At 52.7% G+C, this 13,533-nt stretch overlaps 1 protein-coding gene across 1 annotated transcript in view; it reads right to left on the reverse strand.

The window, feature by feature from the left end:
- Positions 1–12,789, reverse strand: part of EPHA8 (EPH receptor A8) — a 53,103-nt gene extending 40,314 nt beyond the window's left edge. Inside the window, exons 1-2 of the mRNA XM_032131813.1 lie at positions 12,524–12,789; positions 167–231 (exon numbers count right to left, since the gene is read on the reverse strand). Coding sequence (XP_031987704.1) covers positions 167–231; positions 12,524–12,608 — 150 coding nt within the window. The 5' untranslated portion in view covers positions 12,609–12,789. The remainder of the gene's footprint in view (positions 1–166; positions 232–12,523) is intronic.
- Between the last annotated feature and the right edge of the window lie 744 nt (positions 12,790–13,533).

Below are 13,533 nucleotides of genomic sequence, written 5' to 3' on the forward strand. Positions count from 1 at the left end.
GCTGTCAGGCTGGCATTTTCCCAACAGACATGGTCTGTTTGTCTCATCAGCACTGACTTGGGGCTGAGATGTCCACTCCCTATCCATCCCCTGATCCCTGCCACAGCGACCCATGGTGACCCATCCCACTGGGGTCCCTCAGTGCCAACAGTCACTTCATACTCACCCCGTGTGAGGGATAAGTCATCCAGCCCCAGTCTCCCGGGATTGTTGACGTGTCTAGCAAGTTCACTGGAAAACACAGGAGCAAAAGCTGTGTTAGAAAGCTTTGTCCCCATCCCCAAGGGGTGAGGAACAGAGCCACCATGAAGAAGCCCTCCTCACAGGCCACTTCCCTGAAAATGCCCCCCCCCCATCAATCTTTCACCAGGGACTGCCTGGCTGGATATGAGGCAGGTATTGAGTTTGGGATGGCAACAAGCGATGCTCCCCAGAGCTGGTGGTTCAGGGTAGAGTTGAGTTCTGGCCCAAGCACTGAGAGCAGTGTGACCTTTTGGAGGAGGCTGCAAACAGCCGGTTGGAGGGAATGCAAAGCAAGGAAGGGCTGTGGAAACAAACTCCCAGCACCAGGGTGTCCACCAGTCCCACCTTGGGCCTGGTGCAACTGGAGCATCATTCCTCAGCTGGACACTTCTCCTCTGGAAGCCCTTTAGGCTCAGCTCCCTCCCAGCATCACTGGTTTGAAGCCTGCACTCCAGCAGCTGCTGTAATTGCACACTGCAGTGCCCAGCTCCAGCACAAAGAGACTCCCCATGGTCCTGGCTGACACCCCACTGGAAAAGTCCATCAAAGCCAACCCCTCCAAATCCCTGCCACCACCAGGAGCCCAGCTTAAAGAGGAGACAGAGGCAAACTGCAGGAAGAGGGGAGCAGATTGTGTGGGGGGAGAGGCGAGGATGCTTTCCAATGTGCTCAGGAGCTTCCTGTGGAAACCTGTGCAGTGGCAGCAGTGGAGGAAAGCAGGATGCCGTGGCACTGCTGCCTCTGAGCCATCTGCGCCCCACGCCCAGATCCTGCAGCAGCAGGCAGAGGAGAGCCTTGCCCTGCCTGATAACCCCGACTTGCTCAGCACCTGGGGAAGGAGCCCAAGCCCCAGCTCCATGGTGCAGATCCAGGGGGATGGAGGCTTGGGGGAGGGTGACAGCAAGGCACCCTGATCCTGGGAATGAGTGCAGGGGGCACCAGCACCTCGATGCCTCAACCTCAAGAGCACCAGGCTCCCACAGGGACCCCCAGTGCCTCCAGCTTTCCCCATTCCCTTTCTCCTGAGGCCACCCAGTGAGGTCAATGCCTCCAGAGGCTTCATCCTTGCCTGCTGCCTTTCCTCACCCTTGAGGAGCACTAAACTGGACTGGAGGCACTTTGTCAGCATCCCTCTGCAGCACCAGGGCTGGGCTGGTCCCTGGGCTTCGGAAGGACAGTGGTCTTGTTGCCAGGACCAGCTTGTCATAGCAGGGACAGGGCATATCAGGACAGCGGCTCCAGTCCTGGCATAGACTGGGCTCAGCATGAGGCTGGTCCCTGTAGCCCGAGGAACGGGTGCCACTTTCATTTACTATTACCAGGCAGGAAAGGAGGGGGGGAGAGAGGAGCAGAGACGTGAGCTGGCTGTGAAACACCCGGACGTCATGCTCCTGACAGAGCAGATTAGGAGCTTTTGAGGCATTTATTAATGTTAGCAGAACAATTTGAAAGAATTTCCAGGGTTTCTTGTGTGGTTCCATTGGCCCAACAGCAGGCCAAGCCCCTCCACTCCCTGCGTGGCGCTGCTCCCACTGCTGAAGAGGCCCCTTGCCCTCAGCACAGAGTAATTACCTCGGAGATCTCAAATCCATTTTTATTTGTTATTGTTAATCTGAAGATTTTCTGCCTATTTTCCCTGGGTAATTCGCCCAGCAGGAGCCCAGGCTTGGGAGTTTCCCTGCTCACAGTGCAGGAGCACAGTCCCGGTGACCCTCAGCAGGCAGGTTGCAGGGAGGGGACAGCTTTCGCAGACCCTCTCTCCCCCCCACTGTGGTCTCTGCACCCTCTTTCCCACGCTGGGATGCTCAGCAATGGATGTGGCTGCCTCACACTGCTCTGCAGGCAGCAGGAGGAGCCTGCATGGACTGGGGTCCAGCGGGAGCATCGTGTTGTGAGGAATGACGCTGAGAGCAAATAGAGGGTGTAGCCCAGACTTGTCTGCCAACAGTGTGTGGGACCTGGAATCAGCTTGCTACACCCCATCTCACCACGCTGACCATGTGGTCATCACCCAGTCTCACAGAAATGTCATGACGACTTGAAGGAGCCATCTCCTTTCGGTTGCTTTGGTTCCAAGACAACCTACGCCAGCTTGCATCCCTGCATCCCACCCATGGTCAGATTCCTCTTTGCAGGAAGAGGGATAAGTTATTTCTTTTATTCCCTCGATTCAGCCAAGTGCAGAGAGCCCTGCGTTCTAAGGCCACACAGTGGGCACTGCACAAACACAAAGGCATTGCGCGTCTGAGAGCTCCCGTTAACTCATGGGATAGCACACACGCCTGTGGATCCCAGTGTCCATCCAGCAGCACTGCGACATGCTCGGATACGGGGACACCAACGCTCTCCCAAAACCCAAGCAGTTACAGCCCAGGTTACAGCCCAGCTCCGAAGGGAACCCGCCACACCTCATGCGACAAGTGCCTGTCCAGCCCCATGCAGGTGAGCGCACGGCTGTGCTGCTTCTCCGGGGGTGATGCTCAGAGCCCGCCCTCGATGACGCAGGGTGAGCAAGACCACCACAAAGGACCCCTTTCAGCTGAAATATTTTTTCAGAAAATGTGCCGGTTTGGGAGACCTCTCTCCTACAGCTGGGTGATTCTGTTTGATGTTATGGACTGTCTGCATGTATCAGTCTCAAACCGCAAGCTCCATTTTGTTTTCCTTAGCACCATTTTGTCGTTTCCCTGTTCTGTGCCTTGGCCTTGACTCGGCGTATTGAGCCAAAACACCAGGAGGTGTCAGGGGAAATTCTCACCCTGGTGGAAAAGCTGTCAAGCTTGATTGCCTGTTCAAATGGAAGCACCTAGGAGCAAGCAGGTCGCTTCCCGGCACAACTGGGGTCTGCAGACGGAGCCTCACATAAGGCAGACCCTCTTGCTGCATAAAGTTGTATCGTGTAATGGTGCATGAGTATTGCACATTGCAGCCTCACAGATGCAGACTAGGCAGGAGTCAATGTGTGAATCAGTATATGATGTTTGTGTATATTGTATTTATACCTATATCTCTATTTTTGGATCTATATCTGTATCCATTTCCATACCCAGATCTACCAAATTCTAAACCCTGCTTGGGAAGAGTGAGGCAGCTGAGACTGGGACTAACATCCAGAGGATGTGTGTTTTTCTTGGGACCACATATCTCTTGCCATCTATCTATATCTGTGTCTATATATCTCTTATATATATATTTATATCAGTATCTGTATCTGTATTGTGTATATGTATATCTATATCTATATCTATATCTCTATCTGTATCTGTATATCTATATCTATATCTGTATCTGTATCTATATCTGTATCTGTATCTGTATCTGTATCTATATCTATATCTGTATCTGTATCTATATCTATATCATCTATAAAGACTGAGTACTTAGATACCCTTCCCAACTCGTGCACTGGTGGCCACAGCTCTGCAGGGATGTATTGCATCCCTATAAACAGGTGTGTGGGCACCTTGCGGTCTCACATCCAAGCATCCCGGGCTCAGGAATGGACTCATGGTATTTAGGGGAGCCTGTGCATCCTCAGCCCACCCTGGGTTCATGGTGGGGTGGTGGAACAAGACTGGGGGTGACACACTGGTGGATGTGCTGAGCCCCAGCCTCTGGAAGAGCAGTGGGGGACCAAAGAGGGCTCTGAGCACCCTCACTAATTGTTAACCCACTGCGGTCCTCCCTCTAATTACTCCACCATCTCCCTCTTAGGCAGGGGCTTTGTAGCGCAAGCATGGGGAGGAAGGGTCAGTGGGAGCAGCCCCGTTCCCTTGGGCTTCAGTTCCTCTCCATCAGAACTTCAAAGGCCTCCCAAGATTCACAGCAAGGCTCCCTCCCATGCAACAACGCCTTTTGCATCGATAATTAAACTCTTGTCAGCGCAGTTTGGCTGCTCCCCACTACCCAAAGACCAGCAGGCTCAGCTCCACAACCCCAGCAGGTCTGCACACCCCACACCGTCCCCACAGCCCCAGCCCCTCTTCATGGGGGAATGACACAGGGAGGGTTATCCACAGTGGGAAGAGAGTCTGAGAAAGGGGCAGCAAGAGGCTCCCTGAGAGGAGGGGAACAAGAGCTAGTGGCATTCATTTCCCATCATCTGGCGCAGAACTCTGAAGGGGCAGGTGGGGCTGGGGTGGGTCAGCTATTTGTGTCTCACCGTTTAATCCAAGGGCCGGCTGAATAGGCAGCTGTGACCTTTCCAACTCGGGATGCAAAGCTGAGACACAAAGTTGTGTCTTACTGGCCTCGGAACATGGTGAGGGGACAGGATGGGAAGCTTCGCTTTCAGCATCCTGATCCCTGGGACAATATTTATCCTTAAGGAATGAAAAATAGCCATTTATTCCCCAACACACGAGGCCAACCGTTGGGGCTTGGGAGGGAGGAGCAGCACGCCTGGAGGGTAGGTCAGCTCTCCCCGGTCGGGAGCTGTGTGCAGGGATGTTCCCCACGGATCCGGGTCAGCAGTGGGGTGCTGCTCTGCCAGACCAGCAGCCAGATCCAGCCAGGATTTGTCCAGCAGCTGCTCATCCCCAAGGCTGCACATACTAAGGACACAGCGGGGATGGGGCTCCCCTCGACACTCGCCAGCCTCGGCTGCCCAGAGAAGGAGTTTAGAAAAGCACTGCGGGTAAATCAAGAAAATATCATCAAATCTGGCAGGAATTTTGGATTTCCACACCTCTGGAAGTGACAGAATCAGGCTGGAAAACAAAACAAAAAAACCAATACCCAAAAAAGGGAAAAAAAAATAAAGAGAAGAAAAATCCCAACCAACCAACAAAAAAAAAAAAAAAAAAAAACCAAAAAAAAAAAAAAAAACAACCAAAAAAACCAAGCTAAAAAGAAACATTTTCAAACTAAAGCAGTGCTGCTTTTTGGCCGTGCCCTAATTCCCACTTCAGGATTTCTTCTCAGACCTCCAGATTGTTGCTGTGAACCTTCTGTATTTAATTTTATATCATTTTGTAATGCATCAGGAGCGGCAATGCCCATAAGGACTGCCCAGAGGGTCACCCCTTTTCACTACACCCAGAGCAGGAGATACTTTGATGTGGGAAGAAAGCTTGTTTGTTCAATCAGTGCTAACAAAAAGCCTCAGTTCAGGTTTTAAAAATAAAATTATCAACCTGATCCTTCCAGCCCCTGCATGATATGTAAGATAATGTGCAGCGCAAGAGCATAACCTGTGGTAGGACTGAGGTGTTGTGAAATAATGCAAAAAATGAAACAAAACAAAACAAAACAGAACACCCTGAATAAAGTATTTCTAAGGCTAAAAACCTTGAAATTATAGGGCAGGTTTTTTCTTCCCAGAAAAAAAAAAAAGCACATCAAAAGCCAAACAACAAAAAGCTGTTCCCTCTCAAAACTACAGGTGAGAAAATAGAGATGTAAAATGGTCATGTTTCCTGCTTGCTTTGAGACCCCCAGTGCTTGTGTGCAGTGGGACAGACAGGGAGAACCGGGCAGGCTGGTGTAGGAGACCCAAATTAAACATGCTACCCACCACTAGGCAGGGTGTTACGGTACTGGTGTGCACCCATCCCCAGTACAGGTGTGCAGCCCCGCACTGTGGCACCCACTGGTTCCAGTGCAAGCTGAAACTGGAAATGTCAGAAACCCCCGGGCTGTGCCAGGGCTCGAGCACGGGTGTGTGGGGCTGGACAGGGCTCAGAGTGAGGTTGAGCCCACACTTCCATGTGCCTGGTCCCAGAGCCTGTGGGAAAGGAACTGTTTCAGGCTCTAGGGGTGACTGGGCTTGTTGTAATTCAGGACAGAAGCCAGAGAAGGAGGTGGGAAGGCTCTGGGGATGGGGGATTGGAAAGGTCAGGGAGGCAAGAAATTCCATGGAAACCAATCCAATGTGAGCAGGGGAAGAAGCAAGACTGTGGCGAGGCTGGGGAAGGTGCCCCGGGGTCCCTGTGGCCCTGGAGAAGGCACAACTGGTGCCCCTAGGTCTGGATTTGGCCATCTGGGAGTCACAGGAGTTTTTCCACCACAATGTCCCCAGCCTGAGGGACGGCACAATGACACGGCCCTGTCCATCAGCAGAGAGGAGCTCATGCCTGGCACAGCCATTCCTTGACATGTCATCTGGCTAAAGCCCTGTGAGAACTGATCCATTCAACCCCCACACCACCAAAGGGCGGCTCCTGGCATCCCTGACCACTGTCCCCAAAGCCAGAAGCTTGAGGAACAGGTAATGGGCCTGCACCCGAACCGGGACTTCCCGCTGAGCTGCAGTCCAGGTACAGGGACAGCCTAAACACCTCATGGTACCAGTAATGCAATATCATGACAGCCTTTAAAAATGACACAGGAGTTTTCTAACACAAAATAAATGTCTTCTGCTTGCAGTCAGCAACACTTCTGTGGTACAGACTCCAAGAACTGGGAGCTGTGTCCAGAGGGGTTTGCCCAGTGTCCTCACACCAGTCCTGACTCCCTCTTCTCTTTTCTCATATCTGTTGGGTATAATAAAATAGACACAAATGTATTTTCAGCTTTAGCCACCAAGGTTTCCAACCTCTGCTGCATTTTTTGGACATTGAAGCTCGTGCCAGGTAAGCTGCTAACACTGTCCCAAGTCCTTTTCCCAGAGTATCTCACTCCCTACATGTAAGCTGCGTGCCCACTCTGTTATCTCCTGCCTGTTTGGGATTTGGAAGATTTCTTACCCCAAACTGCCACTTTCCATGCCACCCACAGTGACTCAGGCAGACCTGCCACTGGAGATCTATGCCTGTATCAGAGCCAGGGCAAACCTTGCAGCACCCTGAAAATGCCACCCTGCCCTTCCCACCAATCCCTGCATCCCAGCAGTCCTGGCAAAGCTTTGAGTGTTATCCTCTCTGGAATCCTCACTAGGGAAATGTGGGTTTTGCAAATGTGCTCGCTTATCTGGATTATCTGGAGGGGCTTTGCATGGCAGCTTTTCAGGCTGTCGTATGATTTTTCCCTAATTTCTCTTAGGACGTTTTTGCTCTCACACCAGTTGGCCACCCTAAACCATGCTGAGCTGTTTGTACCCCGGTGACATTTTTAATGCAAGATAATTTCTTTTAAAGGCTTTTGCCTTTGCTCTCTTAAAAATAGCTTTCTAAAATGAAACATTTTCACAGACAAAAATACCAATACTAACTGCATTTGAGGGGACAGCCTGAATATCTCATACCACTGGTAATTAAATATCACGGAAGTCCTTAAAAATTGCACGGAAAGTGCATAACACAGAAGGTATTTCATCCAAGGAAAGACCCAGGAACTTGGTGCTGGGATGGAGCTGGAATGGAACTCATCTATCCAGCTGCAGCCAGCACTGTTGCCACTCACTAATGTGATTACATAAACATTTTAAATATGAGAAATTGGACATAGAGCAGAAGATAGCACAGGCACAAGCATGATAACCAGGGCTGGAGGTAAAGGAAAATCACAGAAGGGAACCTGCAGAGCCCAATCTGCTCGTGCCCACAAGGGTTGCGAGGTGCCCAGGTTGAGTTTAGCACTTCCACAGCCGAAAAATATGGACTCTTTAATCCTGCAGGAAAAGTCTAACAAGAACAAATGGCTGGAAGGTGAAGCCAGGAAAATTCGTATTAGGGAAAGAGGAGGCCGATTTTTAAAGGCTGGAGCTGATGAGCCCTTGGAAGGGATTATTAAAAGCAGCGGTGCCTTTGTCGATGTCTTCAGATAAACAGTGAAAACCTTTCTGGACACTATCCCTGGGCCAAACACACTTCATTAGGCTTTATTGGTGTGCCTAGATCTGATCCATTAAGGAGTTACATCTTTTACATGGTTGTTTTATGACACCGAGTATCGCGCATCGACATGGGCAGGACAGGAGGGTTTTGTTTCATTTTGAAGGAAATACAAGTGCCTGATTCCACCATGCACTTTGGAACTGGTAGGGCTGAAGGGGTTAATTGCCTCTGTGACAGAGGAATCATTTTGAGTGTTGGCCAGGCAAAGAGGCTGGGTTAGGAGAATGAACTATCAAAAACTGTCAGGGTATGAATAGAGTTATCATATGAATGGATGTGCCCCTGGAGATAAAGGCAGCACCGAAGACTGCCAGTGAGGCCAGCAGGGACAGGCAAAACACAGGACCCGACCAGAACAAAGAGCAGAGGTGTGGGGACGTCTCCATGAAACCGGTGCTCCCCCAAGTCCTGCCGCCAGGACCCAGCACCGATGCCGGGATGTGTGGGATGAGCTTCCGCCCTTCCTGAGCATCTTTGGGGCCTGGGGTTCACTGCTGGGTTGTTGGGGGTTTTTCGAGTAAAATATTTTGCTAACCATCTTTCAGCAATTGAAAAAATAAGGAATTCTTTCCTCACTGTAGCAATTCATTGGGTTTTCAGTTGTACTTAAATTTGGCTTCATCAGATCCATTTCCACCATCACCAAAATGGGTGCTCATTTATTGTCACTGGAAACAACTCCTTGCAATTTCAGGAAACAAGAATTCAAGGAGAATGAAAAAATCAAAGTAGGTGTGTATTGTGCACTGGTGTGTTATTTTTCTGCAAATTTTGGAGGTTGATTTTCCAGAAGTTTTATACGTTATTAATATAAGAGAGATGGAAATGAAGATGGCACCAGAAACATACCCCCATAAACCCACCTAAAATTATGCAAATATTTGCTTTATTTCAGCATTTTGGGAGTAATAAAAAAATTAAACACCCCCCCATTCTTTTTTCACTAATGTAGCCTAAATCAGCTCCCTGTTTCAAACCAATGCTTCTCCATCCCCCATCACCAGAAGTCCATATGCCTAAACGCTCGTTTCCTACCCTTACAGAGGAACACATATCCCCACAGCCTTTTTAAAACGGAAGAGGCGATTTCCTCTCCCTTTCAGTGCCTTGCTTTTCCCGCAGCCCCGACTTCGGCATTGCTGCAGAGGAGTAGGAAAGAAGGGTTGAATAAACATGCAGATGAGTTTTTACCTTTTTTTCTGTTTGAGCAGAGGGGCAATTAATGAGATTACGATGAGAGATTAGCAGGAGAGACCCCCATGAACCCTCCCTGTGGCCCCTGTTTCAGCAGCGCAGCAAGCGGCTGGGTTTTCCCAGGGAACCTGGTGCTTTCCCGCACCCCATCCCTGTTGAGTGGAGGAACAAAAGCCCATCACCATGGTACGAGGAAAAGATGAGGATCCCCTCATCAGCTCTGCATCCTCCCCTGTACATCACCCCATCCCCATCACCTGCTGTTTGCCTCAGCCAGCCCGACATGTCCCAAAATGCTGGGGGAGATGGCCCCAAATCCCCCTTCCCTGCTTCACGAGGTCGCCACAAGGACACCCCCAAGCTCACCTGCGGGTCATGGGGTCCATGCTGTGATGGGGAGGAAGGTCACCCATCTCATGGACGGAGGGCAGAGCTGAGCTGGGGGCATCACCCGGGAGGGAGCAGACCCCCAGCAGCAGCATTTGAAGTGCCGTTTTTGGGCAGAAAATACAATTTTGTTACCCTCCACCTGAGCCCCAAATGGGGTAATTTCTGCTCTTCTAATTTTCTTTCAATATAACAAAGATATTTCATATTTTATTATTGAACTTCAATTCGCGCTATAATATAAAATACCAGCTTTAATATTTTCACCTATGCAACTCAGAGTGCAATAGTGTAAATATTTTAGTCTCTCATACTTCATATTATTGAAAATAACTTTTCTACCTCCCTGCTCTAAAGCAATTTAATAATTTCAGACAATTCTTTTTTCAGTGCTCCAAATAAAAATTTTCCACATCTTGCAAATTTCTACCCCTCAAAAAAAAAAATCTGAGTTTTGGCTTTCAATGCATTTTGCAATGGCTGCCGTGCTGAAATGGGGGATTTCCCATGGAATGGCGAATCCCTTTTCCTCCTATTTCTCGGGTACCCCTGCACACAAGACTGAAAGGAATAAAAAATATAAGCTTAAAACTCCTTGGAACAAATATTTCAGGAAGGAGAAAGGCACTGGGAGCTCTTGGAAAGAAAAAACCTAGGATTGAATCTGGTTTTTTGGTTAATACATGTTTTTATACACCAATTGCCTCCCAATACATGCAGGCAGAGTGTAGCTCATCCCGGCCTGAAATTTGCTTTGCGGTTGTAATTTTCTACCCAGCAGTTCCCAAACCAGCACTGGGTTTGCTCGGGAGCACGGCCAGAAATGCAGGGCACAGAGAGGCTGTGGGAGCAGGCAGAGGTGACGGGCAACAGGGCTACACCCTCACACCGTGCCCGCACTCACCACGCGCTCTGAGAATGGGGCAGCCAAGCCTGGCACAACTGGAGTGTGGCACGCACCAGGGCCAGGCTGTCCTCTGCGGCATCTCCCACACTTCCAGTCCCATCCCATGCCATGGTGCTCAGCGACCAGCACCACAGCCGATCCCAGCGCAGACGCCGCTCCCAGCCCAGCCCATCCCAGCACCGGGGACACGGGAACTGGCAGAGCCCACAGCCACATCCCAGCTCCACTGCTCATGCTGGAGACCCAGCTGGCACTGAGTGCCCCATCCCAGGGCACAGCAGAGCCCCAGGATCCGCGGCGCCATGAGCATCATCAGAGCAGTGGATGGAGCACTGCCGGCTTTCTGCAGGCTCCCACACCTTTTCTTGATGCCACTCAGCACCTCCTGTCTGGTCTAATCCAGATCCAGCCCTCTAGGTCTGCCCCAGAGCCTGGATCATGCCCAGCCCTGTGCAACCTCCTGACCAAGGCTGTAATTGAGGATAGCTTTCTTTTCCATCAAGTCTTGTGGGAAAGCCAGGTCTTTCCTAGCTGGTGACAGACAGACAGCAGTCCAGGGCCTGGCTGTCCATGCAGACACCATAAAACCCAACCCAGCATCCAGCGATCTCCTCCGTAGAGGACAGCAAGGAGGGTGCGCCAAGTCCAGGCAGGGATGTTTGGCTTTGCGGGGCTGCAGCACTGAGAGGCTGGTGCGGCACGGGCAGAATCCTGCACCACTCCCTACCCAGGGCACGGGGCACAGGGCAGCAGCAAAGACCGGGCAAGGACTGGGAGTGTTGGGGGCGCTGGGGCCCCATTCCGCACCTTCACAGCCCATCCACAGCAATGAGAGCCCAATGCATCCCCCTGCATGGGCAGCAAAGCGGACGGGAAAAGGAGCAGGAAGAGGGGCAGAAAGCAGACATCAGGCAGAAAATAGGGTTAGGACCAGAAATAGCTGGAAATTGGGAGTAGAAGTGAGGAAGATGCTGGTGGGTGTTGGACGATGGCGGTAAGCACAAGGACCCAGCCCAGCAGGATGCTGCAAAGTGCACGAGGAGCAGCGGGGGCAGCCCTTGGGCCTCAGCATGCTGGAAGGATGGCAGAGATGCAGGGGCAGGAGAAGGGAGAGATGCCACCGCCTTCACGGGGCAGGGACACCGGCCCCAGGGCTCGCTGCAGAGGCTGTGCCGTGCTGGTCGTGGCTCTCAAGCACAGCAGAAGGGAGGAAGGATGCTGCTGCCGGTGCCAAGGACACGCTCGGGAGCGGGAATGGCAGATCTCTGGCGATGAAGATCAGCAGACCTGGGAAGCAGCCGTGCCACCGCTGCCAGCGCAGAGGGAGGCAGGCGAGCAGGTGGGTGGCAGGAGCAGAAGCAGCACTGCCAAAACCGAGGAGGGCCTCAGATATCGGAGTAGGGACGCGGACAAGGGCCAGGGATGAGGGCAGCTGGCCGGGTGGAGAGAGCAGGCCTGACGTGGCTGGCACCAAGATGTCGGGAGAGGATCCCCAGCTGCATCCCTGCTTTCCACTTCAGAAGTTTCCAGCCCTTTCTCTCACGAGAAGTTTCCCACCTGAGTGCCCTTTCCAGCTCCCTTCATCCTCTGCACACTTTCCTGTGCCCACCCACTCGCTCCATCACAGCCCACACTGCTTGGCCAACGCGCACGGCCCCGCGCTGCTGCCTTCTCCGGTGATGGGGATCACCACGGCTGAGCCGGTGGCAGTGTCCCTGTCCCCTCTGCAGCCACCCCTGCATGCTGCAGCAGAGCCCGGGCAGGGGAGGGAGGCAGAGCTGCCGGCATTGCTGCAGAATTAGGTTCTCCTGACCAGCTCCGAAGTTTTGCCTCTGGTGCAAAAGCTCCAGGATCTGCAAACTCAGGCAGGCAGGAACCTGGAGCTGCCCTCCCCTGGGAGCACGGAGAAGCCAAGCCCGGCAGGGCTAAGCCCATGTGGACACATCCAAACAGACACAGCGATCCCGCGGGTCCCCCCAACACTGCTCCGTCACTCCAGGGCCACCCCGGTTCCTACCTTCGCTGGTGGTGGCGGAGAGGCAGGCAGCCAAGGTGATGACGATGGAGAGCGAAGATGTCAGATCCCCCTGTGCCCATGCCATGGTCCGAAAGGGGCCACCAGGCGCGGGATAGGGCCACCTCGGTTGTCCCAGCACCTCTGCGAGCGAGCTACCTACCTCTGCCCACAGCTACGGCACTCGCCGGCTAATGCAAAGGCACTTTGCGCACATTGCTCGCAGCCACACAGGCGAGCGAGCAGGGAGGGAGCAGCCTGCCCGTCACCGCTCGCAAGCCAATGGGCTGGGTGGGCTCTGCAGTGAGCCCCCCTTTCCGCACCACACGCGCTCGCTGTACCCAGACCCAGCATCCGGACTCAGGCTCCCACTCCCCACTTTCCCCCACCCCCCCGGCCTCGGGAAGCTCCAACAGTCCCCCCTGCATCTTGTGCCCCCCATCCCTCTTCGCTGTTCTCACTGGCCGCGGCGAGAGGCAAACTTGCAGCCCTGCGGGGAGCTCTGCGCTCGGTCGGGGTCAGGTGTGAAGGGGATGGGGTTACCCGTCCCTCCCGATGTGCACAGAGCGGAAAACCCCTTTTAAGCGCTCCACTTGCATGTCTGAAGGAGACAGGCGGGACACCCCCATCCCGATGCTTTCCATGCCACATCGTTCTGGGATAGGTACTCCGCTCACAATTGACCTGTGGCAGTGGGAGCAGGGGACAGCAGAGCCAGGGCTCACAACGCCCTGTTTACTGCCACGTTGGTCACCTGAGAGAAGGCCAGCCCTTTCCAAAGCAGTTTGGGAAGACACAGTAGTTGTGCTAAGGCAGAAAGGCTGGGCACTGGGCAAGGGTGTCCTGCGACAGGGGCCTGGGGCTACCTGGGAAACACAAAGCATCCTTCCCCCAGCCTCTGCATCCCTCCTGCTTTGATCCACCAGAATCACCGAGCCGGGTGAGTACCTTGCTCAGCATTAAACACTCGACATCTGTCAACAGATGCCCTACAGCCACAACTGCTTCCCCAT

This window comes from Corvus moneduloides, chromosome 22 (assembly GCF_009650955.1).
Source record: "Corvus moneduloides isolate bCorMon1 chromosome 22, bCorMon1.pri, whole genome shotgun sequence".
Taxonomy (NCBI): Eukaryota; Metazoa; Chordata; class Aves; order Passeriformes; family Corvidae; genus Corvus; species Corvus moneduloides.